The sequence below is a fragment of the Oryctolagus cuniculus genome, chromosome 16, assembly GCF_051225735.1.
Source record: "Oryctolagus cuniculus isolate XC-2025 breed Fujian yellow rabbit chromosome 16, ASM5122573v1, whole genome shotgun sequence".
NCBI classification, from domain to species: Eukaryota; Metazoa; Chordata; class Mammalia; order Lagomorpha; family Leporidae; genus Oryctolagus; species Oryctolagus cuniculus.
The window spans coordinates 91,891,785-91,918,883 of NC_142882.1; the positions used below are offsets into that span (position 1 = coordinate 91,891,785).

General features: G+C 47.2%; 1 protein-coding gene and 1 long non-coding RNA gene across 13 annotated transcripts in view; one reads left to right on the top strand and one right to left on the bottom strand.

Moving 5' to 3' along the window:
- The window catches only part of LOC138845823 (uncharacterized), a 30,350-nt gene extending 3,608 nt beyond the window's left edge, over window positions 1-26,742 (top strand). For 2 of the 9 annotated variants that reach the window (XR_011383007.2, XR_011383008.2), the window contains exons 3-5: window positions 17,208-17,396; window positions 20,990-21,035; window positions 22,654-26,742. This is a non-coding gene — a long non-coding RNA (uncharacterized LOC138845823). The remainder of the gene's footprint in view (window positions 1-17,207; window positions 17,397-20,989; window positions 21,036-22,653) is intronic. The other 7 variants (XR_011383005.2, XR_011383009.2, XR_016222926.1 and 4 more) reach the window with 4 other exon arrangements.
- The window catches only part of GRB10 (growth factor receptor bound protein 10), a 113,300-nt gene continuing 110,155 nt past the window's right edge, over window positions 23,955-27,099 (bottom strand). For all 4 annotated transcript variants that reach the window (XM_051853162.3, XM_051853161.3, XM_070059469.2 and 1 more), the window contains one exon: window positions 23,955-26,838. In XM_051853162.3, the coding sequence (XP_051709122.1) occupies window positions 26,692-26,838 (147 nt within the window). In that variant the 3' untranslated portion in view covers window positions 23,955-26,691. The remainder of the gene's footprint in view (window positions 26,839-27,099) is intronic.

Below are 27,099 nucleotides of genomic sequence, written 5' to 3' on the forward strand. Positions count from 1 at the left end.
ATTTTTAGCTTGTTGTTGAGATTAGTTGGTTGCAGATGCATGGATTGATTTCTGGGGTTTCTGTTCTGTTCCACTGGTCAACATGTCTATTATTGTGCCAATACCAGGCTGTTTTGATTTATAACTGCCCTGAAATATGACTTGAAATCAGGTATTGCAGTGCCTCTGGTTTTGTTTTTATTAAGGATTCTTTAGCTATTTGGGGTCTCTTGTGTTTCCATATGCATTTTAGAGTTGTCTTTTCTAGATCTGAGAAGAGTGTGCTTAGTATTTTGATTGGTATTACACTGGATTTGTACATTGCTTTGGGTAATATGGATATTTTTATGATACTAATTGTTCCAATTCATGAACATGGGAGGTTTTTCCATTTTTGGTGTGTGTGTGTGTGCGGTCTTCTGTTTCTTCCCTTAATGTTTTGTAATCATCATTATAGAGGTCACATACACCTTGGTTAAATTTATCTCAAGGTATTTAAATTGTTTTGTAGCTATTATGAATGGTACTGACATTACAAGTTCTTTCTCAGCCATGGCATTATTTGTGTACACAAATACTACTGGTTTTTGTGGGTTCATTTTATCTCCTGCCACTTTGTCAAACTTTATGAGTTCCAGTAGCCTCTTACTGGGGACGTTTGGTTGTTTTCTTAAAAAATAAACAGGTCAGTGTCTCTCCATTCTCTCCTAGGTTTCTGATGTGAAATCTGTCAATCTAATTGGAGTTTCTTTAAAGATAATCTGGTGTTTCTCTCGCACATTTTCAGATCTTTTCTTGGTTTTACTTTTTTTTTTTTTTTTTTTTTTTTTTTTTTTTGACAGACAGAGTGGACAGTGAGAGAGAGAGACAGAGAGAAAGGTCTTCCTTTACCGTTGGTTCACCCTTCAGTGGCTGCTGCGGCTGGCGCATTGCGCTGATCCGAAGCCAGAAGCCAGGTGCTTATCCTGGTCTCCCATGGGGTACAGGGCCCAAGAATTTGGGCCATCCTCCACTGCACTCCCGGGCCGTAGCAGAGGGCTGGCCTGGAAGAGGGGCAACCGGGACAGAATCTGGCGCCCCGACCGGGACTAGAACCCAGTGTGCCGGTGCCACAAGGCGGAGGATTAGCCTAGTGAGCCACGGCGCCGGCCTGTAATTGCTTCTTTGTGTTTTGAGTAATCCTCTAATCATTCTTGTGAATTCCTTTTCAGGCATTTTATCAACCTCCTGGTCTTTGACCTAATATTGAAGTATTACTATGTTCCTTTTTGGGAGTCATACTGTTTCTGTGTTCACGTTTCTTATATTCCTATGCTTATTTTTACACATCTGGGAGAATACTTGTTATCTTTCCTGAAGGCTTTGTTCTTGGAACTGTGCTTTTAAGGCATGCCTGTACCTTTAGCGGATATCCAGAGGGGTGTGCTGGGTGGGGCTAGGGAGTTCAGCCCATTGTTTGTGGGTGGGACATGAATCCAGAGTGACACCCATGTTGGGTGTGGTAGATCTCCTGTGTTGTCAGTGGAGGAGGAGGCGATGATCCTGATGGCTGGCGTGCCTTCAGTCTCAGCCCTTCTCTGTGCCAAGGTGACCCGACTGTCTAGGGTGAGCTCACTCCCCAGTATACCCCATTGTTTACTCCACTCACTCATGCACACAATCTGTACGAAGGATCTGTGTGGTTTGTGGTGTGATTAAAGAGCCCCTCCACAATGACCATGCCCAGCACTCAGGGAATGCTGAGCTTCTGGAGTCAGACCCAGTGATTACCCAAAGACCCAGCCACACCCCCACACCCTTATAAGTTTCCTTGCCTATCACAGCCACAGGGTGCAGGGCTCCCACAGTCAGCGTGGAAGAGATCTGTTCTGCACCATCTGAGCCTCCCTGTCCACAGAGAGAGATGCCTAGATGCTGAAGCCAGCTGTTTGCCTGATAGACATTGCCTGGTACTCTATCTCAGGAAGCTGAGTCTAGTGTTAGGGGCACGTGAGGGGAGAAATGTACCTTCCCTTCAGCATGCTTACTGGGGCCCCTGCCAACTTCTCAGGCCAGACCTGAAGTCAGTGGGGACCATGGATTTCTCCTCCAAAGTCCATTGGGGGCATATGGGATGTAGCAGCCTCCACTCACCTTCCTCTGGGAAGATGTACCCCTTGCATCCCACTAGTTTCCAGGGGTGTTGGTGCGGAGAGGGGAGGAAAGCAGTGTACCCTCCCTTTAAGGATAAATGAGTGCCCTGCCCCTGCCAGCTCTTCAGGCTGGACTCAAGTCAATGGAGCCCCTGGGTTCTCCCTCAGATAAGGGCACCAGTGGTGCATGGGGTGCTGTAGGCTGCCCTCGCTGCAATCTCAGAAGATGGCGTCTCCACAGCTGCTGAATGGGGAGGGGCTGGGGGCATCTTGCTTGTTGTGTGTGTGTGTGGCCTTTGCTGCTCGTCAGAGTCTCCTCTTTATGTAGACTTTCCACTGAAAACCTCTCCTGCTGTCCCCTGGGAAAGTGGCTCCTCCCTGTTCTGTCTTCCCATAGTCCAATTCGGTGTGTCTCTTTCCCTACCCAGCCATTTGGATCCCCCCAAAATTACACTTTCCCTGCTTATTTTTTTAACTTGATAAGATGCTACATTTATTTCTTTTGTATCATCTCATTAATTCAAATTCTTGATTTTAGCATTCACCAAATTAGTATCCCTTCCAGCAAATTCAAGAACTGACTCTTAAAAGAGCTAACATTATCTATCTGGTTTTTATTTATTTTTTTTTAAGGCATACAAGTTTGATGTATTTCATATCTACAAATTTAGGAACATAGTGATACTTCCCACCCAACCCTCCCTCCCACCCACCCACATTTCAACCCTTCTGCCTCCTCCCTCTCCTATTACTATTTTTAATTTTTTTAAAAAGATTTATTTATTTCACAGGCAGAGTTAGAGAGAAAGAGAGGTCTTGCATGAGAGAAAGAGAGGTCTTGCATCTGCTGGTTCACTCCCCAAATGGCCACAATGGCTAGAGTTGGGCCAATCTGAAGACAGGAGCCAGGAGCTTCTTCCAGGTCTACCACATGGGTGCAGGGGCCCAAGGACTTGGGCCATCTTCCACTGCTTCCCCAGTCCATAGAAGAGAGCTGGATCGGAAGTGGAGCAGCTGGGACTCAAACCATATGGGATGCTGGCACTTCAGATGGTGGCTTTACCTGCTGTGAAACAGCGCCAGGCCCACTCTTAATTTTTACAAAGATGTATTTTCAGTTTACTTTATGCCCCTACACTAAGAGTTCAACAAATAATGTGAAGGAAAAATAGTAGACAAGTGCTGTAAATATTCATTGAATATCAAAATGTCCATTTTACTCCAAAACATTACATTTTATGTACTCCATTAGTTACCCCAGATCAGGGAAAACATATGATATCTATCTTTTTGGAACTTATTTCACTAGGCATAAAGGTTTCCAGTTGCATCCATTTTGCAGCAAAAGACAGGATTTTATTGCTTCTCAGCCTTTTGGCAAAGATCAAATGTACTAAGACAGAATTTCATTTTTTTTAAAGCTGAATTGTACTCCATAGTGCACAACTACCATAATTTCTTTATCCAGTTGTCAGTTGATGGATATCTGGGTTGATTCCATAGCTTAGCTATTATGAATGTAGCTCTATAAATATGGGGGTACAGAAAACTCTTTCATATGCTGATTTCTTTTGCTTTGGGTAAATTCCTAGAAGTAGGATGGCTGGGTCATATGGTAGGTCTATATTCAGATTTCTGAGGTATCTCCATACTGTCTTCCACAGTGTCTGTACCAGTTTACATTCCCACCAGCAGTGGATTAGGGTACCTTTTCCCCCACATCTTGCCAGCATTCATTGTTTGTTGATTTCTGTATGAGAGCCATTCTAACTGGGATAAGGTAAAACCTCATTATGGTTTTGAATTGCATTTCTCTAATGGCTAGTGATCCTAACATTTTTTCAAGTGTCTATTGGCCATTTCCTTTCCTGAAAAATGCCTTTTTAAATCCTTTGCCTATTTCTTAACTGGAATGTTTGTTTTGTTGTTGTTGAATTTCCTGAGCTTTTTATAGATTCTGGATATTAACCCTTTATCAGTTGCATAGTTTGCATATATTTTCTCCCATTTTGTTGATTACCTCTTCACTTTCCTGAGTGTTTCTTTTGTAGTGAAGAAGCTTCTCAGCTTGATATAATGTCATGTGTCAATTTTGGCTTTGATTGCTTGTGCTTCTGGGGTCTTTTCCAAGAAGTCTTTGCCTTTGCCAGTGTCTTGCAGAGTTTCCCCAATGTTCTCTAGTAATCTGATAGTAATTGGGGTCATAGACTTAGGTCTTTGATCCATTTTGAGTGTATTTTTGTGTAAGGTGTAAGAGTAAGGGTCTTATTTCATACTTCAACACATGAAGATCCAATTTCCTCAAAACCATTTGTTGAAAAGACTATTCTTGCTCTAGGGATTGATTTTTAGCTCCTCTGTCAAAGATAAGCTCGTTGTAGACGCATAGATTGATTTGGAGGGTTTCTATTCTGTTCTACTTGTTTACACATCTGTATTTGTGCCAGTACCAGGCAGTTTTGAATATAACTGCCATGTAGTATGTCTTGAAATCTAGCATTGTGATGCCTCCAGCTTTGGTTTTGTTGTATACGATTGCTTTAGGTATTCAGGGTCTCTTGTGTTTCTATATGCATATTTGGCATCTTTTTTTCTAGATCTGAGAAGAATGTCCTTGATATTTTGATTTGGATCACATTGAATCTGTGAATTGCTTTCAATAGTATGGGCATTTTGATGCTATTGATTCTTCCAATCGATGAACATGAAAGATTTTTTCTATTTTTTGTGTCTCTTTCTATTTCCTTCTTCAATGTTTTGTAATTTCCATTGAAGACATCTTTGTCACTGGTTAAATTTATTCCAAGATATTTTATTATTTTTGGAGCTATTGTGAGTGGGACTGATCTTAAAAGTTCTTTTTCAGTCATGACATTGTCTATATATCCTACCACCTTACCAATCTCTTCTATAGAGTTCCGATAGTCTCTTAGTGAAATCTTTTGGATCCCCTGTATATAGAATCATGTCAGCTGCAAATAGGAATGGTTTGACTTCCTCATGCCAATTTGTATTTCTGTGACTTGTTTTTCTTGCCTAATGGCTCTGGTTAAAACTTCCAGGACTGTATTAAATAACATTGATAAGAGTGGACATCCTTGTCTGGTTCCAGATATTAGTGGGAATGCTTCCAGCTTTTCCCCATTCAGTAAGATGCTGACCGTGGGTTTGTCGTAAATAGCCTTGATAGTGTTGAGGAATATTCCTTATATACCAAAGCTTTTCATCATGAAAGGATGTTGTATTTTATCAAATACTGTCTCTGCCTCTATTGAGATAATCCTATGGTTTTTGTTCTCCAGTTTGTTAGTGTGATGTATCACATTTATTGACTTGCCAATGTGAACCATTGCTGCATACCAGGGATAAATCCCACTTGGTCCAGGTGAATCTTTGTTGTATCTTTTTCTGGTTTAGGACTTAAGGTAATGCTGGCTTCGTAGAAGGAATTTGGGAGGATTCCCTCACTTTCAATTGTTTTTGAATAGTTTGAGAATTGTTGGAGTTCTTTAAATGTCTGATAGAATTCAGCAGTGAAGCCATCAGACTTTGGGATTTTCATGGTTGGGAGGGTCTTTTCTGTCTTGGTTATTGGTCTGTTTAGGTTTTCTGTCTTCATGCCTAAGTTTTGGTAGATTGTGTCCAGGAATCTACCCATTTCTTCTTGGGTTTCCAAATTTTTTGCATACAACTCATTGTAGTATTTTGTAGTAATGCCTGATGATTCTTTGTTATTTCTGTCATATCTGTTGTTATATTTCCTTTTTATCTCTGATTTTATTGATTTGGTTCTTCTCCCTCTTTTTGTTGGGCCAATGATGTATAATTAAAAAAAAATTTTTTTCAAAAAACCTGCTCTTCATTTCACTGATCTTTTGTATATTTTTAAAAAGATTTATTTATTTATTTGAAAGTCAGAGTTACATGGAGAGAAGGAGAAGCAGGGAGAGGTCTTCCATCTACTGGTTCACTCCCAAGATGGCCACAATGGCTGGAGCTACGCCAATCCAAAGCCAGGAGCCAGTAGCTTCCTCCGGGTCTCCTGTGTGAGTGCAGGGGTCCAAGGACTTGGGCCATCTTATACTGCTTTCCTAGGCCATATCAGAGAACTGGATCAGAAGTGGAGCAGCTAGGACTCAAACTGGTGCCCATATGGAATGCTGGCACTTCAGGTGGTGGCTTTACCCACTACACCACAGCACTGGCCCCTGTATTTTTTTTAAAAGTTCCAATTTTATTTCTCCTCTAATTTTAATTATTTCTTTTTTCCTATTAGTTTTGAGTTTGGTTTGTTGTGTTTCTAGGTTCTTCTGATGCATTAATAGCTCATTTATTTGGAACCTTTCCAATTTCTTCACGTAGGAACCAATTGCTATAAACTTCCTCTTAACACTGCTTTTGCTGCATCCCGTAAGTATTAATATGATGTATTTTCCTCTTCAATCATTTTCAGAATTTTTTAATTCCTCTTTTTATTTCTTCAATGACCACTGTTCATTCAGGAGCATATTGTTCAGTCTCCATGTATTCACATGTGTGCCAGAGATTCTTTGGTTGTTGATTTCCAGCTTCAATTCATTGTAGTCAGAGAAGATGCATGGTATGATTTCAGTGTTTTTTTTTTTTTTTAATTTGCTGAGACTTGCTTTATGGCCTAGCATCTGGTCTATCCTACAGAAAGTTCCATGCAGTGATGAGAAGAAAGCATATTCTGCAACTGTGTAATGAAAACTTTGGTAAATACCAGTTAGGTCCATTTGACCCATATTATTGATTAGTTCTGTTGTTTCCTTGCTGATTTTTTTTTTCTATTTGATCTGTCCAGTGATGAAAGTAGCATATTGAAGTCCCCCGTTACTATTGTATTGGAGTCTATGTCTCCCTTTAGATCCATTAACATGTATTTTAAGTAGCCAGGCACCCTGTAATGGGGTGTATATACATTTATTATAGTCACCTATTCATATTCACCGCTTAATCATTGCATAGTGCCTTTTTTTGTCTCTTAACGGTTTTTATCTTAAAGTCTATTTTGTCTGATATTAGGATGGCTACATCTGCCCTTTTCTGCTTTCTGTTAGCATGGAATATCTGCTCAGTACCACTAGCCTGTCTGATGCATAGAGAAGCAGATGTTCCTAGAGACAGCTGCCTGTCAGTGCTCTGCCTAGTAGGTTTGAGTCCTGAATCCTGTGGTATGTTGGGAGGCTAGGGCTGCCTCACAGTCCTACATGGGTACCCAGCTCCCCATTAATCCTCCCAGCCAGCCAAAGTGGAGAACACAGATCTTCCCTGTGCTAGAGGATCACATGTATTATGCAAGGGCCTCTGGCTGAATGTTGACTTCTGCCCGCCAGGTACACTGGAGCTGCTGCTGCCAGTACTGCTGAGAAGATGATGTCTTGTCTCAGTCAGTTGCTGTGTGTGTGCACAAGGGCTTCCGCAGCTGCCCCTTATCCCCAAAAGGGCACCCACCCTCTCTCAGCTGGCTGCTGGGTGCCATTGTAGGGGGATGGCTGAGAGAAAGTGACTACTCTCCTCCTTTTTAAAATGGTCAGCTGGTACCCTCTCCCTCTAAGGGCTCCAAACCAGACTTGAGCCACACACTCACTCCAGCTGTATTGCCAATGGCACGGGTTGCTGCAGTCTGATCTCACCTCAGTCTCCAGAGCTGGCTCTCAGCTGCTACAGTTGTGTGTTGTGTCCGTGTTCATGCCATGCGTCTGTACCTTGCACACAGATCCACAGTGTTCCTCTTCCTTCCCTAGAATTCCCACTTCATTTTTCTAACTCTTCCTGAGAATGTATGTATGTATTTATTTATTTATTACTATTTATCCCTAGCCCAGTGCAATGCGCCTTTCCCTATTCTGCCATCTTGGAATCGTATTCATGTTTTGTTTTTAAGGTGTTCTTATGGGGGCCAGTGCTGTGGCACAGCAGATTAAAGCCCTGGACTGTGGCACTGGCCTTCCATATGGGTGCCAGATCAAGTCCTAGCTGTTCCACTTCTAATCCAACTCCTGCCAATGCACCTGGAAAAGAAGCCAAAGATGGCCTAAAGTTCTTGGGGCCCATGAACCCACATGGGATACTCAGAAGAAGCTCCTGGCTTCATCCTGGCCCAGCTCCAGTCATTGTAGCCATTTGAGGAGTGAACCAGAGGATGGAAGGCCTCTCTGTCTTTGTTTCTACCTCTCTCTGTAACTCTGCCTTTCAAATAAATACAAATAAATCTTTTACATAAAGATGCATTTATTTGAATATCAAATTTACAGAGAGGGAGGAGGTTCAGGGAAGGAGGGAGGAAGAGACAGATCTTTCATCTGCTCATTCACTCCCCAGATTGCCACAATGCTCAGGGTTCATCAAGGCTCAAGCAAGAGCCAGGAGCTTTGTCCAGGTCTCCCACATGGCTGGCAGGGACCCAAACACTTGGTCCATCTTCTCCTGTTTTTCCCAGGTAGTTAGAATATAGCTGGATTGGAAGTGGAGCAGCTGGGACATGAACCAGTGCCCATATGGGATGTGGGTGTTACAGGCAGAAGCTTTACCCACTATGCCACAGTGTCAGCCCTATCTGCCTATTTAAAAATGTTTGATCACCTTAACTCTGTTTAGATCTGGCTTACAGCTTTGGCTGAGAACTCGGATTAAATGGATTATCACTTTGACAGTGATCCAAGATCTTATTTTGACCCAGTGGTTTGAAGTTCTGAACTGGGACTTCTGACTTCCAGGTGTATCCCTGGAATTCTCAATAGATCAGATTCTCAGTGTGGAGAGGTGATACCAGTCTGAGTTGACTTAGAATGTGTATAATGATAACCTAAGTCTCTCTTGGCTAGGCTTGCTAACTTTGAGAGTTTTCCAAATCTGAGATTACTATATGGTAAATAAACATTTTTAATGTACTTAATGGAAATAATCAACAAACTATAATGTCTGTTAGATTTATATTGTGTTTACTTTTTAAAAAAATGTTTATTTGAAAGAATTAGATCTTCCATCTGTTGATTGACTCACCAAATGGCTGCAATGACCTGAGCTGGCCCAGGCCAAAGCTAGGTGCCAGGAGCTTCTTGCACATGGGTGGCAGGGGCCCAAGCACTTGGGCCATATCCTGCTGCTTTCCCATGCATATTAGCCAGCAGCTGGATTGGAAGTGGAGCAGCCAGGACATGAAGCTGCACCCATATGAGATGCCGGCATCACAGGCAGTGGGTTAACCTACTATGCCACAATGCCAGCCTCTGTTAAATATTTTTAAGATGCAAATGTGATTTTTTATGATGTTTTGTTATACATTTCCTTTCTGAGTTTTGTGTCTATTTCCTGTGAGAATTCTGTAGAAGTATATTTTTAGTGAGATTATGGTGGTGTGATAATGGTACCTGCAGAAGTCAGTAAGTTTTTTTGACAACGAACTCCAGGTAAACATAGCCTAGGGACCCTTCTTTCTACCCCTTTGTTGCTTAAATATTGCTAAAATGGTTTCTGACACTGAAGCCTGGTTTGTCAATCTTTCCTCCCCCTTGTGCTGGGACAATGTAAGATCACACAACCAGGACCAAGTTCATCCTGGCAATGTGGAACAGAATGACTGATCAGTGGACTTTCCAGAAAAAGATGGCAAGGAGGAAATATGGGAGTTCAGATGGAATCACTGGTGACAGCCCCGAACTAAAACATAAGGGTGAGAATCTAAGAAAAAAGTGTTCTTAGCATGATTCCTGATGGAAACTACAAACTGTCCGAGCTGCAGGCTCCACAGAGAGCCACCATTTTGAAGATAGGCTAGCCAGATATAATGCTAAGAATTTCCAGATGTTACGCTAGAATCTACAAATAGCACCACACTAGGGTTGTCAGACCTGATATAGCACTTGGACTTTAGGTGATCAGGAAGCAAGGATTAGGACTGACAGTATTGACTCAACTCTAAAAAAGAAATGCTCTGTGGTATACATTTTAAAAATTTAGACATTTTCACTGAGAATAGTCATGTGTGAGGGACATTGTCACTCAAGACTGGCCGTGTCTGAGAATAACAGCCATGTTTGAGGTTCATTGTCACCCATGTCTGAGTATCTTAGAATAACAGCCACTTGTAAGGGACATTGAAACCAGGTCTGGCTGTGTCTGAGAATCACAGCCACATGTGAGGGACATTGTCACCCAGGGTCAGCTGTCTCTCAGAGAAACAGCCATGTGTAAGGGACATTGTCACCCAAGGATGCCAGTGTCTGAGAGTAACAACCATGTGTGAGGGACATTGTCAACCAGTGCTGGCTGTGTCAAAGAAAAACAGCCATGTGTAAGGTACGTTGTCACCCAGTGCTGGCAGTGTCTGAGAGTAGTAGTCTCTTGTGAGGGACATGTCACACTGGGCTGTCACTGAGCTGCGTATGAGAATAATGGCCACATGTAAGGATTGTTCTTTTCCTGTGCTAGCTATGGCTGAGAATAATAGTCACTTATGAGGGGTGGTGTCACCTGAAGCTTGCTGTGTGTGAGAGTGACAGTCAAGGTGGAACATTATTACCTCTGGCTGACAGTGTCTGAGAATAACAGCCACATGTGAGGGGTGGTGTCAGTGTTTGAGATTAAGTCACTTGGGAGGGACAATGCCACCCAGACATGGCTATGTCTGAGAATGAAAGCCACATGTGAGATATGTTGTAATGAATGCATGTGTCTGAGATTATCAGCCATGTATAATGGACATTGTCTCCCAGATCTGGTTGTGTTTGAGAATAATGGTTGTATCTGGGAATAATAGTCACATGTGATGAATGTTGTGGCCAAATGTGGGCTGTGTGTGAGAATAGCAACCACAGTGAAGGCTGGTGTTACCCAGTGCTGAATTTGAAAATAAGTCACCTGTAAAGTACTTTATTAGGATGACTGTGTCTGAGAATAACAGTCACCATTGAGCCACATTGTCATCCAGGCCTGGCTATATCTGAGAATAATGTTGTTTCTCAGAATAATGGTCACATGAGGTATATGGTCATCCAGTGCTGGCTGTGTCTAAGAATGACAGTCTCCTGTGTGGGACACTGTCACCCAGTGCTGGCTGTGTTTGAGAAAAGCTGACACACATGAGGTATGTTGTCAGGCAGGAATGGTGGTATCTGAGAATAACAGCTACTTTCAGGGACAGTATCACCCAGGGCTGTCTCTGTCTTAGTGTAACAGTCATGTGTGATGGATGTTGTCACCCAGTGTTGGCTTTGTCTGAGAATAACAGCTACATGTGAGAGACAGTGTCACCCAGAGCTGACTATGTTTTACTGTAACAGTCATGTGTGATGGACATTGTCACCCAGTATTGGCTGTGCCCGAGAATTACATCCACGTGTGAGGCATGTTTTCTAACAGTGCTGGTAATGTTTGAGAATAGCTGTCGCTTGTGAGGAACGATGTCACCTGGCCTGGCTGTGTCTGAGAATGAAAGCCACATGTGAGGTACTTGTGACACATGTCTGTATATGTCTGAGTTTATCCACCATGTGTAAAGCACATTGTCACCAGGTATGGCTATGTCTGAAAATAATGGTCACGTATGAGGCATGTTGTCACTCAGTGCTGGCTGTGTCTGAGAAAAACTGACACATACGAGGTATGTTGTCAGATGGGGATGGTAGTGTCTGAGAATAACAAATACTTTCAGGGATAGTGTCACCCAGGGCTGCCTCTGTCTTAGTGTAACAGTCATGTGTGATGTCTTTACCCAGTGTTGCCTTTATATAACAGTCACTTGTGAGTTGTGTTGTCACCCACTGTTGTCTGTGGTGAGAATAATGGCCGCTTGTGAGGGATGGAGCCACAGAGTGCTGGCAGTGTTTGATACTAACAGTTTTCTGTGAGGAACAATGTCACCCAGGTCTGGCTGTTGATGAGAATGAAAGCCACATGTGAAGTACCTGTTACACTTGTCTATTTGTGTCTGAGTTTATCAGCCATGTGTAAAGAACATTGTCACCCTGGTATGGCTATGTCTGAGAAAAATGGTCACATGTGAGGCATGGTATAACTCATTGCTGGCTGAGTGTAAGAAGAACAATGTCTCGTGAAGGACATTGTGACCCAATGCTGACTGTGTCTAAGAAAAACAGACACGTTTGAGGTATGTTGTCATCCAAGGATATTAGTGTCCAGAATAAAGGCATTTAAATGGACAGTGTCATCCAGAGCTGGCTCTGAGTGTAACAGTCATATATGATGGATGTTGTCACTCAGTGTTGGCTGAGAATACCAGCCACTTGTGAGGGATAGTGCACAGAGTGTTGACAGTATTTTAGGCTAACAGTCTCCAGTGAGGAATGGTGTTACCCAGGCCTGGCTATGTCTGAGAATGAAAGCCACATGTGTAGTACTTTGTCAAGTATGTCTGTGTGTGTCTCAGAGTATCAGTAGCATGTAAAGGATATTGTCACCCAGGTATGGCTGTGTCTGAGAATAATAGTCACGTGTGAGGCATATTGTCACCTGGTGCTGGCAGTGTTTGAGACTAACAGTCTCCTGTGATGAACTGTGTCAATCAGACCTGGCTATGTTTAAGAATGAAAGCCACAGGATAGGTACTTTGTCATGTTGTATGTGTGTGTCTGAAGTTATCAGCCACATGTAAAGGGCATTGTAACACAGGTATGGTTGTGTCTGAGAATGGTTTTTTTTCTGGGAATTAACAGTCACATGTGAGGAAAGTTTTGGCACAGTGCTGGCTGTGGCTAAGAATAACAGCCATGATGAGGGCTTGTGTTACCATGCTGACTGTTTCTGAAAATAAGTCACCTGTGAACTATGTTGTCTCCTAGGATGACTGTCTGAGAGTAACTGTCATTGCTGAGGCACATTGTCACCCAGGCCTGGCTATATAAGAATAATGGTTGTGTTTCAGAGCAGTCACATGTATGTTGTTGAGCAGTGCAAGCTTTCTCTGAGAATAATAGTCTCCTGTGAGGGACATTGTCACACAGGTATGGCTGTGTATGAGAATAATGTGGGGCTCTGTGACTAATAGTCACAGTGAGGCATGTTGTAACCCAATGCTATCTGTTTCCAAGAATAGCAGTCTCCTGTGAGGGACACTGTCACCCAGTGCTGGCTGCGTCTAAGAATGAAAGCCATGTGTGAGGTCATGCATCGCCACGCATGTCTGCATTGTCTGATATTGTCAGCCACTTATAAAGGACAGTGTCACTCAGGTCTGGTTATATCCAGGAATAATGGTTGTTTTGGGGAAGAACAGTCACATGTGAGGAATTTTGTGGTTCAGTTTGTGCTGTGGCTGAGGAGGACAGTCACGGTGAGGGCTTCTGCTACCCAGTGCTGACTGTGTCTGAAAATAAGTCACCTGTGAAGTATAGTGTCTCTCAGGATGACTGTCTCTGAGAGTAACAGTCACCATTGAGGCACACTGTCACCCAGGCCTGGCTGTATCTGAGAATAATGTTGTTTCCTACAATAACGTCAACATGTGAGGTATGTGGTTGTCCAATGCTGACTGTGTCTAAGAATTACAGTCTCCTGTGAGGCACATTGTCAACAGTGCTGTCTGAGTGAGAATAATAGCAACGTGTGTGGGACATTATCACCCTGGGCAGGTAGTGTCTCATAACAGCCAGGTGTGAGGTATGTTGTTACCCATGTGTGTGTGTGTGTGTGTATCTGAGAATATCAGCCATGTGAGCCATGTATAAAGGACCTTGTCACTCAGGGCTGGCTCTGAGGATATCTACCAGGTGTGAAGGATGTTGTGACCAAGGGCTGGTTGTGTGTGAGAATAGCAGCCACAGCCACATGTGAGGTATGTTGGCATCCATGTCTGCATGTCTGAGTACACCAGCCACATGGAAGGCTGTGGCTGAGAATAACAGTCACATGTGAGGGCTAGTGCCACCCAGGGCTGGCTGTGTTTTAATGTAAAAGTCATATGTGATGGACATTGTCACCCAGTGTTGGTTGTAACTGAGAATAACAGCCACGAGAGAGGGATGTTGCCACACAGTGCTGGCAGTATTTGAGACTAACAGTCTCTTATGATGAATGATATCACCCTGGCCTGGCTATGTCAGAAGCCATGTGTGGTACTTTGTCAAGCATGCCTGTTTTTGTCTGAGAGTATTAAGTACATGTAAAGGATATTGGGATATTGGCACCCAGTTCTGGCTGTGTCTGAGAATAATGGTCACATGTGAGTCATGTTGTAACCCAGTACTGGCTGTGCCTAAAAATAACAGTCTTCTGTGAGGGACAGTGTTAACCCAATGCTGGCTTTGTCTGGGAGAAACAGACCCACGTGAGTTAATAAGTATCTTGGTCTACATTTCTGAGTATACCAGCCACTTCTAAAGGACACTGTTGCACAATGTTGGTTGCAACTGTGAATAACAGCCATGTTGGTGGGACACTGTTACCTAGTGCTGGGGATCTCTGAGAAAAACAGCCGCATGTTGGCTGGCACCGTGGCTCACTTGGCTGATCCTCTGCCTGTGGCACTGGCACCCTGAGTTCTAGTCCCGGTTGGGGTCCGGGGTACTAATCTCGGTCGCTCCTCTTCCAGTCCAGCTCTCTGTTGTGGCCCTGGAGGGCAGCAGAGGATGGCCCAAGTGTTTGGGTCCCTGCACCCACATGGGAGACTGGGAGGAAGTATCCAGCTCCTGGCTTCGGATTGGTGCAGTGCCGGCTGTAGTGGCCATTAGGGGAGTGAACCAACGGAAGGAAGACCTTTCTCTCTGTATCTCTCTCACTGTCTATAACTCTACCTGTTAAATAAAAAAAAAAAAAGAAAAACAGCCTCAATGTGAGATATGTTGTCACTCATGTGTGTGTCTATGAGCATTATCAACCATGTGTAAGTATGTTTCACCTAGGTATGGCTGTGTCTGAAAATAATGGTTGTGTCTGGGAATAATGGTTACATGTGAGAAAAGTTGAGGCCCAGTGCTGCTTGTGGCTGAGAATAACATCAGTTTGAGAGTTGGTGTCACCCAGTGCTAGCTGTTTCTGAGAATAACAGTCATCTTTGAGGAACATAGTCAGGTCTGCCTGTATCTGAGAATAATAGCTGTGTCTGAGAATAACAGCCATAAGTGAGGGACATCGTACCCCATTGCTGGCTGTGGCTGATAATAAGAACTATGTGTGAGGTACCTGTAAAGGACATTGTGCACCATGGCTGCCTGTTTCTGAGAATAACAGGCACATGTGATATATGTTGTCACCTTATGATAGCTGTGCTTAAAAATAACATTCATGTGTGAAGGAGATTGTCACCCAGAGATGGCTGTGTCTGAGAAAATCAGCCAGGAGTGAGATACGTTGTCACCCATATCTGTGTGTCTAAGAAAATCGGCCATGTGTGAGGTATATTGTCACCCATATCTTTGTGTCTGAGAATTCAGCCACGTGTGAGGTATGTTGTCACCCATGTCTGTGTGTCTGAGAATTCAGCCACGTGTGAGGTATGTTGTCATCCATGTCTTTGTGTCTGAGAATTCAGCCACGTGTGAAGTATGTTGTCACCCATGTCTGTGTGTCTGAGAATTCAGCCATGTGTGAAGTATGTTGTCACCCATGTCTGTGTGTCTGAGAATTCAGCCATGTGTGAAGTATGTTGTCACCCATGTCTGTGTGAAAATTCAGCCATGTGTGAGGTATATTGTCATCCATGTCTGCATGTCTGAGAATTTCAGCCACATGTAAAGGACATTACCACCCCAGTCTGTCTGTATTTGAGAATAACGGGTGAGTCTGAGAACAAGGGTCACATTTGAGGCATGTTGTATCCCAGTGCTAGCTATGTCAGAAAAACAGCCATGTGTGAGGTATGTTGGCATCCAGGCCTGGCTTCAACTAGAATAAGAGTCCCTTTTGAGGGATGGTATCGCCCAGTGCTGGCTGTGTCTGAGAATAGCAGCCACTTGTGAAGTACATTGTCACACATGTCTGCATGTGTCTGAAAGGGCAGTGTCACCCAGATATGACTGTGTCTGAGAATAACAGTCACATCTGACAGACATTGTCATCCAGTGCTGGCTGTGGCTATGAGTAACAGCTACATGTGAGGGACACTGTGACCCGGGGCTGGCTGTGTCTGAAATTAACAGGCATATATGAAGGATGGTGTCAGTCATATCTGTGTGTGTCTGAGAATATCAGCTGTATCTAAAGGACATTGTCACCCAGATGTGCCTATGTCTGAAAACTATGGTTGTATGTGAGAATAACAGTCACATGTGAGGGACATTGTTACTGAGGGCTGGCTGTGGCTGAGAGTAACAGGCACATTTGAGGGACGGTGTAACCCATTGCTGGCTGTGTCCCAGAGTAATAGCACCTGTTGAGGGACACTGTCACCCAGGGATGGCTCTGAGAATAACAGCCATGGTGAGGTTCAGTGTCCCCCATTGCTGGCTGTGTCTGTGAATAACAGTACTGTGAGACATGGTCACACAGTGTTGGCTGTGTCTGAGATTATCAGCCACATTGAAGGACATTGTCACTCAGGCCTGGCTGTGTGTCAGAATATCCAATGCATATGAGGGATGCTGTCATCCAGTGCTGGCTGTGTGAGAATAACAGCCATGTTGAGGTGTGTTGCCACCCATGTCTGCATGTCTGAATTCAGCCACATGGAAAGGACTTTGTCACTGTGTCTAGCTGTGTCTGAGAATAACGGTTGTGTCTGAGAATAGCAGCCATGTATGAGGGATGGTGTCCTGTAGGGAAGGCTGTGTCTGAGAAGAGCACTCACATCTGTGGGATTTTGTCACCCAGGGCCAACTGTTTCTCAGAATAAACAGCCACACATGAAGTAAGTTGTTGCCTATGGTTGGCTGTGTTTGAGAATATAAGCCACATGTGAGGCCCAGAGGGGGCAGAGTGGTCACTGCTGGGCAGCCCACCTCAGTATGTTGTCACTTCCGGAACAATGAAGAGGTTGCAGCTCAGCTATGACTGCTTGGGAAGCCCTTAACCATATTAACTGATATGTAAATATTACACCATCTTTAAGTACAGCCACCTGGCTTCCTGACCCCTCTGAGGCACCTCTGCATGAGTGCTTTGAACAGTGTATTCCAACAGGCTGGACCTGATTGATGTCCCTTTAGAAACTCCAGATCTGCATTCTTCAGATGAAAAAAGCACAGTGAACAATGGATTCGGGAAATGAGAGGGCCTCAGGAAACTGCAAGCACAAGCGTTGCCACCAGGCGCCTCAGCCCAAAGGGCTACAGCTCTTGGCTCTCACCGAGGCCTTCTGTCTTGGAGGAGGTAAGAGAGTAAACCCCAACTCTAAGCATGTTTTTCTGTATCTTATGCTCTTTGAGTTATGTAGGTGGAATGTTGCAATCAAATATCTAAGCTAGCAGCTAAACAAATGTCTTTGATTTGTCCCCTCCGTGGGAAACCGAGGCCGACATACTGTACCGTGTCAAAATTGTCATTCCAAAAACCCCTTACCCTGCCCGCAGTCAGCAGGAAGTAGCCAGAATGGAGTTAATGCCCCATTCCATAGACTGGGAATGGAAAATGGACAAGGGGTAATTTGCAGCCACAATGGAAGGCATATTCCCTTCCCTTATTTGGATTGACAGGGTCTGGCTGCTGGTGCTTTAAATTGCCTGTGACCAGTGATTCGTAAGGTTTAACAATTCCAGGCCCCTACTGACAGGAGATGACTTGGAGTGGCAGATCTCACACCCAGCTAAGGAGACGGTGCCACCATCAACTGCGGGCAGCTGAGCTCCAATATCAAGAAACACCCACCTGGCTGGCACCCAGATATCCCAGACAGACCATCCAAGCAGAGCCTGGAAATCTGCTTGATTAGTAGTGGGCTGCACTCCGCGGTTTCCCTAATATTCACCTACCCTTTAAAAACCCTGTTCCTGGCTTGCTTGGAGGAGGAAGAACATATTTTGGATCTAGAGATGGCAGTTTCCCAAACAGCCCCAGTTCCAAGCTTTTGAGCCCAATTGGCCATGCCATAAATCCCAGCCCCTTAGAAGTACCGCTCACCCTTGCTGGCTACCCCCAAACCCAGGTGTACCTCCCACTGCCATGCTTGGAAAGTGTGGCTGAGGTTTCCAGGCCCAGATAATGGTCAGAATCTCAGGATTGGCATTCCTACTGGAAACCCAGTAAGATGCCTGAACCACTTCTATCAATGGGATTTTGACAAATGTCCAGCAAGGCCACCATTGATTGCATCTGAAAGGAGCAGAAAGCAGCCCTGAAAACTTGAACAGGGCACGGCTGCCCAGGTGGGAACAAGAGCGGGCTGAGTGTGAGGCTTGCTTGGGACAACTCCTTCAAGAACTGGGAGCAGGCACTGAGGCGGACAGAATGGCTGTCACCAGAGGCGTGTATCTGCCCAGCTTGGATGCAGGGCAGGGCTCCTGTGTTTTGCCCCTGGGGCAGGAAGAGGCTAGGCTAGACCCTGGGGTGCCCACGCTTAGATCTGCAACCCGAGGGAGAGGCAGAGCCACATTGAGACCCTGAACCTGCATGGGAGCCAAGGGAGGCAATAAGGAAGGGCAAGTGGGCCCCCCAGTGCCCATTCTGAGGTGCTGCACACAGAATCTCAAGTGTACCGAGGAAGTGATTGTCCTTAGCAAGGGGAAGAATGGGGGTGGGCCCTCCGGCGGGAGCACCCTCTGTGCAATCCAGAGGCTAGAGAGTTGGTGTCTGCCAGGCCTTGAAAGGAGGCAGCCCCCAAAGACCCCTCTGAGTGGAGGATCTTGCAGGCCGAGGAGCTTGTGTTCCCCCGGCTGCAACGGGAGACAAGCCTGTGTTTCTAGAAAGCAGGGACTTCAGCTGAAGACTGTATTGACCAGAGGAGACAAGTGAAAGGGTCTGCACTCTTCTGGTCTGCTGGAAAGTGCGGAAATCTGAGGAACCTGGTGGGAGCTGGGGAAGAACAGGGTTCAGGGTGTGTGTGCACATATGTGTCCATGTGTCCATGCATGGTGGGGGCTCTGGGAAGAGCAGGAATGGGGAGTTGGGAGATGTGGCAGTGAGGAGGCTATGCACTGAGGCAGAAGACAGGAATTCCACGTGAGAATTGTCTTTGCTGGCCACACGGCACGTGCAGGAAGGAAGACGCCCAGACGTGTGCATGCACGTGCTCAGAGCTCAGAGCCCAGGCCTGAACAGGACATAGCCTGGGGGCTGCACATGGAGGCAAATGGCTGACAGGGACAAATCCTCTCCAGAGCACGCACCCTAAAGTCTGCAGAAGAGGGGGAAACGACCAGCAGGGGCTCTTCTCCCACCCACTGTCTCTCCTGCACATGTGGGGCTTGTGAGGATCACACCGAGGCCCAGAACTCCAAAGAGAGAAATGCGGAGTAGGCTTTCTCTGGGCACATGTGGGTGTGTCAGGTTCTCCAGAGGATGGGTGGCTCTGAGGACTTCCATGGTGGACGTCGGCTCCTGGTGATGGAGGGAGTCCCACCATCGGGCCACAGCTGGAGGGCTAGGAAAGCCAGTAGTGCAGTTAGCCTGAGTCTGAAGGTCCAAGAACCAGGACCTTTGATGTTGAAGGACAGCAGACAGGTGGACAGGGATAGAGACAGGGATAGAACAGGTGGCCTTTCCTCTGCCTCTGTGTTCTGTCTGGGCCCTCACCACATTGGGTGATGCCCATGTGCATTGCTGTGGGTGATACTCTGTATCCCGTTACCGATTCCTATGCCAGTCTCTTCAGAAACATTCGCAGACACACCCAGAAATCTTGCTCCTCCAGCTGCCTGGGCGTCCCCTGGTGCCGTCAGTTGACAGCTGAGGTTCTCCATCACTGCTTACGCTGGGCTGGGCAGCTTTGTGGCACGGCTGTTCTGCTCACTGCAGGATGTTTAGCAGCAGCTGGGGCCTTTACTGACCAGATGCCACAGTGCTCAGTTGTGACAGTCAGGAACGTCTCCTGGCAGTGTGCGTGTCCTGGTGGCCACCGTGGTCCAGGTTGAGCACTGCTGGTCTGCTCTGACCTTCTGTGCCCCAGGGTGGAGGACAGTAGCATGTGTGCAGCCGTGGTAACTGCTCCATGCCACTCTTCTGTGACTTCCACAGGAGCCACCGCCCATATGGCCACATGCACTGCAGGACGGTGAGTGTGGTTGCGTCTGAGGGGTGCTTGTGCTTGGACATCTGTGTGCCCTGGCTCACTGTGTAAAATGCATTTCCTGCTGGAGGGGTACTCAAAATGAGGGGTTCCTTGGTGTGGTTCTCCTGAAAGTGGACAGGGTTTCCTGCAAAGCCACTGCCTGTCTGTGCCAGGGGGACCTGGAGACTCTGGTGAAGTCAGGTGGGGACAAGAGACAAGGCCACATTGATGAACCTACACTGTGGTTGGATCCACAGAGGACTGCCAGAGAAGTGGAATTTTCCTGGAAAACCCAACTGGCCTAGGAGTTGGTGAGCTCGCCACTGTGCTGGCAAGAGCAGTTCTTAGTTTCTGGGAAATGCACTCACTAAATTCTTCCCCGACAGGCCCGTGCCTTTGGCGTCTACCTCAATGTCATCATCAAACCCGAGCTCACCTAGACTTTCTCTTGTGTTGCCTTCTGAATGCTACTGTTTTGCATTTTACCGTTAAGCCTGTGATGCATTGTGGGTGGTTTCTGTGAAGGGTGTGAGGTCTACACATAGATCCACTTTTGACTTTTCACATGTTGTGTCCCATTGTTTCAGGACCATTTTTTGGAAAGACTCCATTGCAGTGCCTTGCTCTTTAGACAAAGACTGGTTGGTTTTTTGTGCATGGGTCTGCTCTGAGGCTCTCTGTTCCATTTGTCTGTCTTCACCAGCATTGAAAGTGGGTCGTGTCAGTCATCAACTTTGTTCTCTAATTTACTGTTTTTCAGATCACCAGCCTCAGCCAGCTGGCAGCTCAAGGAACCAGTTTTGCAGGTCTTACAACCAGCATTTTTAGAAAAATTGAGTGTGACAGAATAAAATGAAAGAGGGGCATTTTCTCTAATCCTGGAAGTGCTGTTTGCTGACACTTGCATTTGTAACCCGTATGTGCCCTGGGTCACAGTGTGTAGTGTGGCTCTGTAAGCTGTGCCCATGCCTCACAAGCCTCTGTGAGGAGGATCTTCTAAAATGCAGGTCAGGACCCCTACAGTCTGAAAGTGAGGACTCAGCAGTGTATACTGAAGGCTAGGGAGGCAACTCTGGCTGGCCACCACTTCCCCTGTGTCCGTGTCTCACCCAAAGACGTGGTGTCCTAAGGGGTCCTTAGCTTATGCAGTTTTCTTTCTGTGGATTGCCTGCCATTATTTCTAGCTAGCGAGTGACAAGGACTCAGCCTGCCATTATTTCTAGCTAGCGAGTGACAAGGACTCAGCCTGTTAGGTGGACTGCGCTGTGTGCCCAAAAGACTCAGGTTGCCTACCAGGAGACCCATGGGCTCCGAGCTGTGTTCAGCCACGTGGACGGCTGACCAACGGGGAAGTGAAACACTGGTAACCTTTTCAGCTGGGTGCCACCCACCTTCCTGTAACCACACTCTGGGATCTTCAGGTTGGATTTCTTTTTTTTTTTCTTTCTTTTTTTTTTTTTTTTTTTTTTTTTGACAGGCAGAGTGGATAGTGAAAGAGACAGAGAGAAAGGTCTTCCTTTTGCCGTTGGTTCACCCTCCAATGGCCGCCACGGCTGGTGTGCTGTGGCCGGCGCACCGCGCTGATCTGAAGGCAGGAGCCAGGTGCTTCTCCTGGTCTCCCATGGGGTGCAGGGCCCAAGCACTTGGGCCATCCTCCACTGCCTTCCCGGGCCACAGCAGAGAGCTGGCCTCAAAGAGGGGCAACTGGGAAAGAATCCGGCGCCCCGACCGGGACTAGAACCCAGTGTGCTGGCGCCGCTAGGTGGAGGATTAGCCTGTTGAGCCGCGGCGCCGGCCAAGGTTGGGTTTCACTTAAAATTGTGTGTGTCTGGCCCAGGAGCATCTGGGGTGCTCCTCCCCGCAGATGAGGAAAGGGGAGAGTGGAGTGGCTGGGGCTGGGGGTCATGTGGGGGGCGGGGAGTGATGGTAGCCTACAACCCTCTTGCTGCCTGGCAACAGGGTCAGTAGCATTTCAGAGGCCATTGCCAAGCTCTGTGACCAATGTCAGTGTACATCTATCTACAGGAAAAGGGGACGGGCAGGGCACAGGCAGAAGCCCCAGGCAGAGACTTTGCTGAGCTGAACCAGGCAAACTGGGCAGCTTCCTTTCTTCCAGCAAGCAGCAGGGGCTGTCGGCGAGACCATCCCTGGACATGGAGCTGGCCTGGTCGGGCCAGTGGCTTCCCAGGACCATTCCCGTGTCACTGTGCTCCCTGGAGCCCCTCTGCCACTGAGTCTGATCCTTAGCCCTTCTCACTGCCAGCTGCTGCCTCCGTTGCACTCGGACATCTCAAGTGCCTCTGGCAGTTTGGGGAAACATGAAATGTTGTGGCTTTAGGATCCCAGGGTTACAGGGGCTTCAGGCATGGGGGAGACCTCCTCAACCCTCTGGGTGCTCCCAGGTCAACAATTTTCATTCCCTAGGCCGTATGAGACCCAAGACCCATCTTCCATGGAGATGCCCGAAGCACAGAGGAAACAGGAGGCCACAGCAGAAGGGAAGGCTGAGCGCTCGCCAACATGGCCGTGGGCGAGGTTGACATCGCACCCAAACAGCACAGACTCAAGAGAAAGGACACCGGCCGAGGGCCCTTCACTGGCAGGGCTGTAGCAGCCAGGGCAGTGAGCCCAAGGGGGGTCGCTGAGAGAGCAGCGGTGAGCAGCAGGTGCTGGGTCCCCAGACCAATCGTCTTAGTGCTTAGATGTGACTCAGACAATCCCCAGAAGCTAGTAAGAACTCGATGAGTCTGTAGATCTGGAAACAGACACCAAAGCAGCTGCTAGGCAGCCTCCTGTCAGTGCCCTCTGCTGGCTGTGCCAGGACCTGCAGTCATGGCAGCCTTGGACACTGGGTCCTCACAGCCCAGCTTGGGCTAGGACAATAGCATTCCTTTTTAATGACTGCTGTCCTTCTTAATAACAGTGTCTGACTTCGAGGTGAAAAGGAGCAAGACCGAGTTCACCATCCCAAGCCAGAATCTGCAGAATATTTTACATGAACACTTTTTTTTAAAAATCCCCTCTTACAATCTTCCTATTCACTCAGTCAGCTTCAGCTCCCAACTTAAGGAGATGGAGGCAGCATGGCCACGTTTTCAGCTGTGCCACTTGTGTCCTCTGGTTTTGAACAACCACTGACATACACAGTTCCCTGCCCAGCCTGGGAACCCCGTCATCTGGATGGGGACCACTTGGGACTCATCTTTGCGCCACCCGCCCTCCTGGGCTTAGCTGCTTGGCACTGAGTTTCAGATTCTGAGCACAAAGGGCAGGAGTGCACCAGGCACAGCGGTGTCCTCCTGTGGGGGGTGGGGCTGGGAGAGGGCAGGTCAACAGATGACTCCAGGTCCCCTGGGCAGGAAAACCTAGGTTGTTGACACCTTGTCCCAGCGGGGGAACATGCCATGCTGCTGGACTTGGCGGATGGGAAGGTTTGGGTTTGGCGGGGGGGATCTTTGCTAAGCTGCCTGGGTAACTGACTCTTAGGAAGTTTCTGAGATCTATGACCCTTGTGGGGGAGACACAGGGGGATGAGGTAACTTCCATAGTCCTGGCACCAACATGGGGCACAGCTGGGCCATGCATCCTGGATGGCTGCCCAGCCGTGTGCTGGTTTCCAGCCAGGGTTAGGAAGCACGTTTTTAGAGATTCTGTTGTTCCTGCAGGCTCTCGGTGGCTAACCATCCAGGGTGTTAAAAATACAGACACAGACATTACAAGCCATAGAAAATGAAGAACACTGTATTAATGTTTATTTCTAGTTACAAGAAACAGAACATCAGTCCCTTATTTGTACAAAAATACCTGAACGTTTACAGTTAGGTTCACGAGCCAGAGAGCTATGTACAGAATGAAGCGGAGCACGCGGGTAAAGGTTTTGTCTCCTCATCAACACCTTCTGCAGTCCCTGAACTGATGACACACAGGGTGACACTGCCACATCACAAATCTATAAGGAGCTAGTCCCAGCCCGCAAGGCGCAGCGATGGGTCAGACTGTCAGGTGTCAAGTGCAGAAAGGAGAGGACAAAACACCTAAGCTGAGGCACATGTTTCTTCAAGGTTTAGCAAACAAAAAGAAGATTCTGGAACTCTAACAACACCCAAAGCATTTGGCGTTTTCCTTCTCGACTTAATCCAGGTTGCTACAATGGAGTTTCCATTCAGAAAATAAAATCACAGGCAGAGAAAAAGGTCAACAGGCTCCACAACAACCCTGAGCTGTCCCCTTTACATTCACGTCAATTAAATACAAAAATAAAAGTCAAATGTCCTTCCGTCCCAGCCCGGGGGCATATGCCACCACAGGCACAAGGGACTTGCTGTTTCCAGGTGGGATTCCCAGCCAGGGGCCGCGAGAAGTCTGCTGCACGCGGGCAGGGCGGTCTACACTCTCCACAATTCACTACGCTGGGGAGGTACAAAAGACTACGTCAAACCAGCTACATACAAAATCGTGAGTCAGAGCCAAGCTTTGTTCTTCTTTTAAATAGAACGCACACTTATAAATATGAAATACTGCACATCCTAGCTGTCCGTCAGGGAGCGGCATGAGGGAGGGGTTTGGCGCTGTTGCGTTGTCTACAGAAACAGAGCAAAGAAACCCTAGAGTTGTCTGTAAAGGTTTTGCCAGCTGGTGGGGATGGAGACAGCTCTCCCCAGGGTGGGGTCAGTGAGGGAAAGAAGGGTCTGGTGGGGAACGAGACAGCCCTCCCAGAGTGGGGTCAGCGGCAGCAGCCGCCAGCCACTAACTTGACAATCACCCCGTTGTCAATTGTTCCAAAGATTAACTGGGTGCAAAAGGAAGAAGAGGCCACTGAGCATTTATGGTTAAAAATAACACTTTGCTACAAAAGTCTTCATTTCAGTGAGTAGGCATTTCATGGAAACAACAGGAGCGTGCTCTGGGAACTACAGTCCAGCGTTTCCATACCATGGACGGGCGGCAGCCAGCCTGTCTCAGCACAGCTCTCCCATGTCTGTGCTCACCCACACACATCAACCAGAGGTCCAGGACGTGCTGTGGAAGGGAGCTGGGGTGAGCCAGTGGCTAGCACGGGCTCAGCAGAGCCGGTCAGGTGTCACCTTGGGCAAGGTAGTCACTCTATTCACCCCAGTGGTGTGGGGGCTTGTCAGGGCTGTCCCTTCTGCTCTGTGGCAGTCAAAGGTACAGAAATAGCCCCTCTCACACTTTAAGACAAGGCCAGGGGAGGAGCGGACCCAGTGACAACTTGAGCCTCTGACTGACTCATCTCCCAGAGTGGGAAGCAAGTGAGTTGTTGCTACCACTGGCCAGCACCCACAGCCACTGAGGCATTACTGCCCACGTCCACAGGCTCACAGGACAGAGGCCACTGACCTTGGAAAGCCAGCCCAAGCCTGTGCCCTCTGCAACGGCTCTGTCTTCACCGCCATGGAAACCCACGGAGCACAGCAGAAAGCTACCTGGTGCCATTTTCTCTGCAGCTTCTTTAACCTCCTAAGGGGGATCAGCCACAGGACGACTCACACCACCGCAAGGGGGTAAGGCAGTGACTGTTCTAGAACAGGCTGGTGGCTGGGAAAATGCGAGGCTGAGATTTCCCCAGACGGACTGCGCAACAGGCTGGGCGCATCCCGAGAAGGCCAGCCTGTGCTAAGCTGGAGGGCATCGCCCAGCCCTGCTGTGCTGGGGCACAGTGAGTTTTCCAAAGAAACAGAGTCCACGGCACGTGGAGAATGAGACACGCTGACAACAACAGGACGGGACACCTGTGCACAGAGCAATGGCTAATGACAGACCAGTCCACGAAACATGCCAAACGCCTACCACAGGTGACACCTTGTATATTTAAAAACAAAGCTTTTCAAGTATACTGGGAAGGGCTGGGGTAGGGGCAGGGGGTGTTTGTAATCTGGGAGCTGAATCCATGTTGTGGCAATCTAGAGAGGGCGTAGCTACCTATGGGAACACTGGGGCACCCACGGTCAGTCTGACGCCCACCCCCACTCGCAACTCTGCTCATCTGACACAGGCTGACCAGCTACGTCCCTCCTACACAAAGGCTGACCAGCCACGTCCCTCCTGCCAGAGGCTGAATACAACACTGACAACACAGAAGGAGTGCAAAAAAGTGATCAATACAAAAAAAGTAAACATATCAGTTTTAATTGTCAAGATTACTCCAGGGCAAGAGTTCGTTTCCAATTCCTTCTCTCCGGTTCTTGTTCTGATGTGGCCCAGCCAAGATGATCTTTCCAGTTTATTTTTCCAACTTGCGCTGGATTTCTCAGGCCCTTTCTGATTTGGATGATAACAAAGGGCCATGGTCCCGCCAGGTGTGCGGCAGGAAAATGTCAATTCAACAAACAAGTCCCTCCTGGTTGGCTGGTACCGGAGGAACCATCTGATGGTACAGAAATATTCTCAATACACGCGCAGACCTCTTCCTCGTTCCAGTGTGAACGGCCTCCAGGTGGGAGGTCATAAGGCCACTCGGATGCAGTGGTGCTTGAGTTTGCAAGGCAGGACCCCTTTGTTCAGCTGGTAGAAGTCAACCAGCTGGATCAGGTCGGAGAACCTGGTGTTGCCGTCATCCAGGCTGAGGAAGGTCTGCCCATCATCCTCACACTGTAGAGACACAAGTGTACACCCACCTATCAGAGACCACAATCTTGTGGGAGAAGTCAGGATGTGGCCAGCATCAGCTCATGGCTGGATTCCCAGGGGACACCCACAGAGCTCACCAGGTAGGCCAGAAAATGCTGGAGGGGTCACTTGGCCAGTGACGATGGGGGAGTTGCTAAGGCCACTAGGCCTGGGGGCTGACTCCACTGTGACAATCAAGTTTCCCAGTTAAGCTGTAAGTATCCACTGTGCACAGCATGCCCT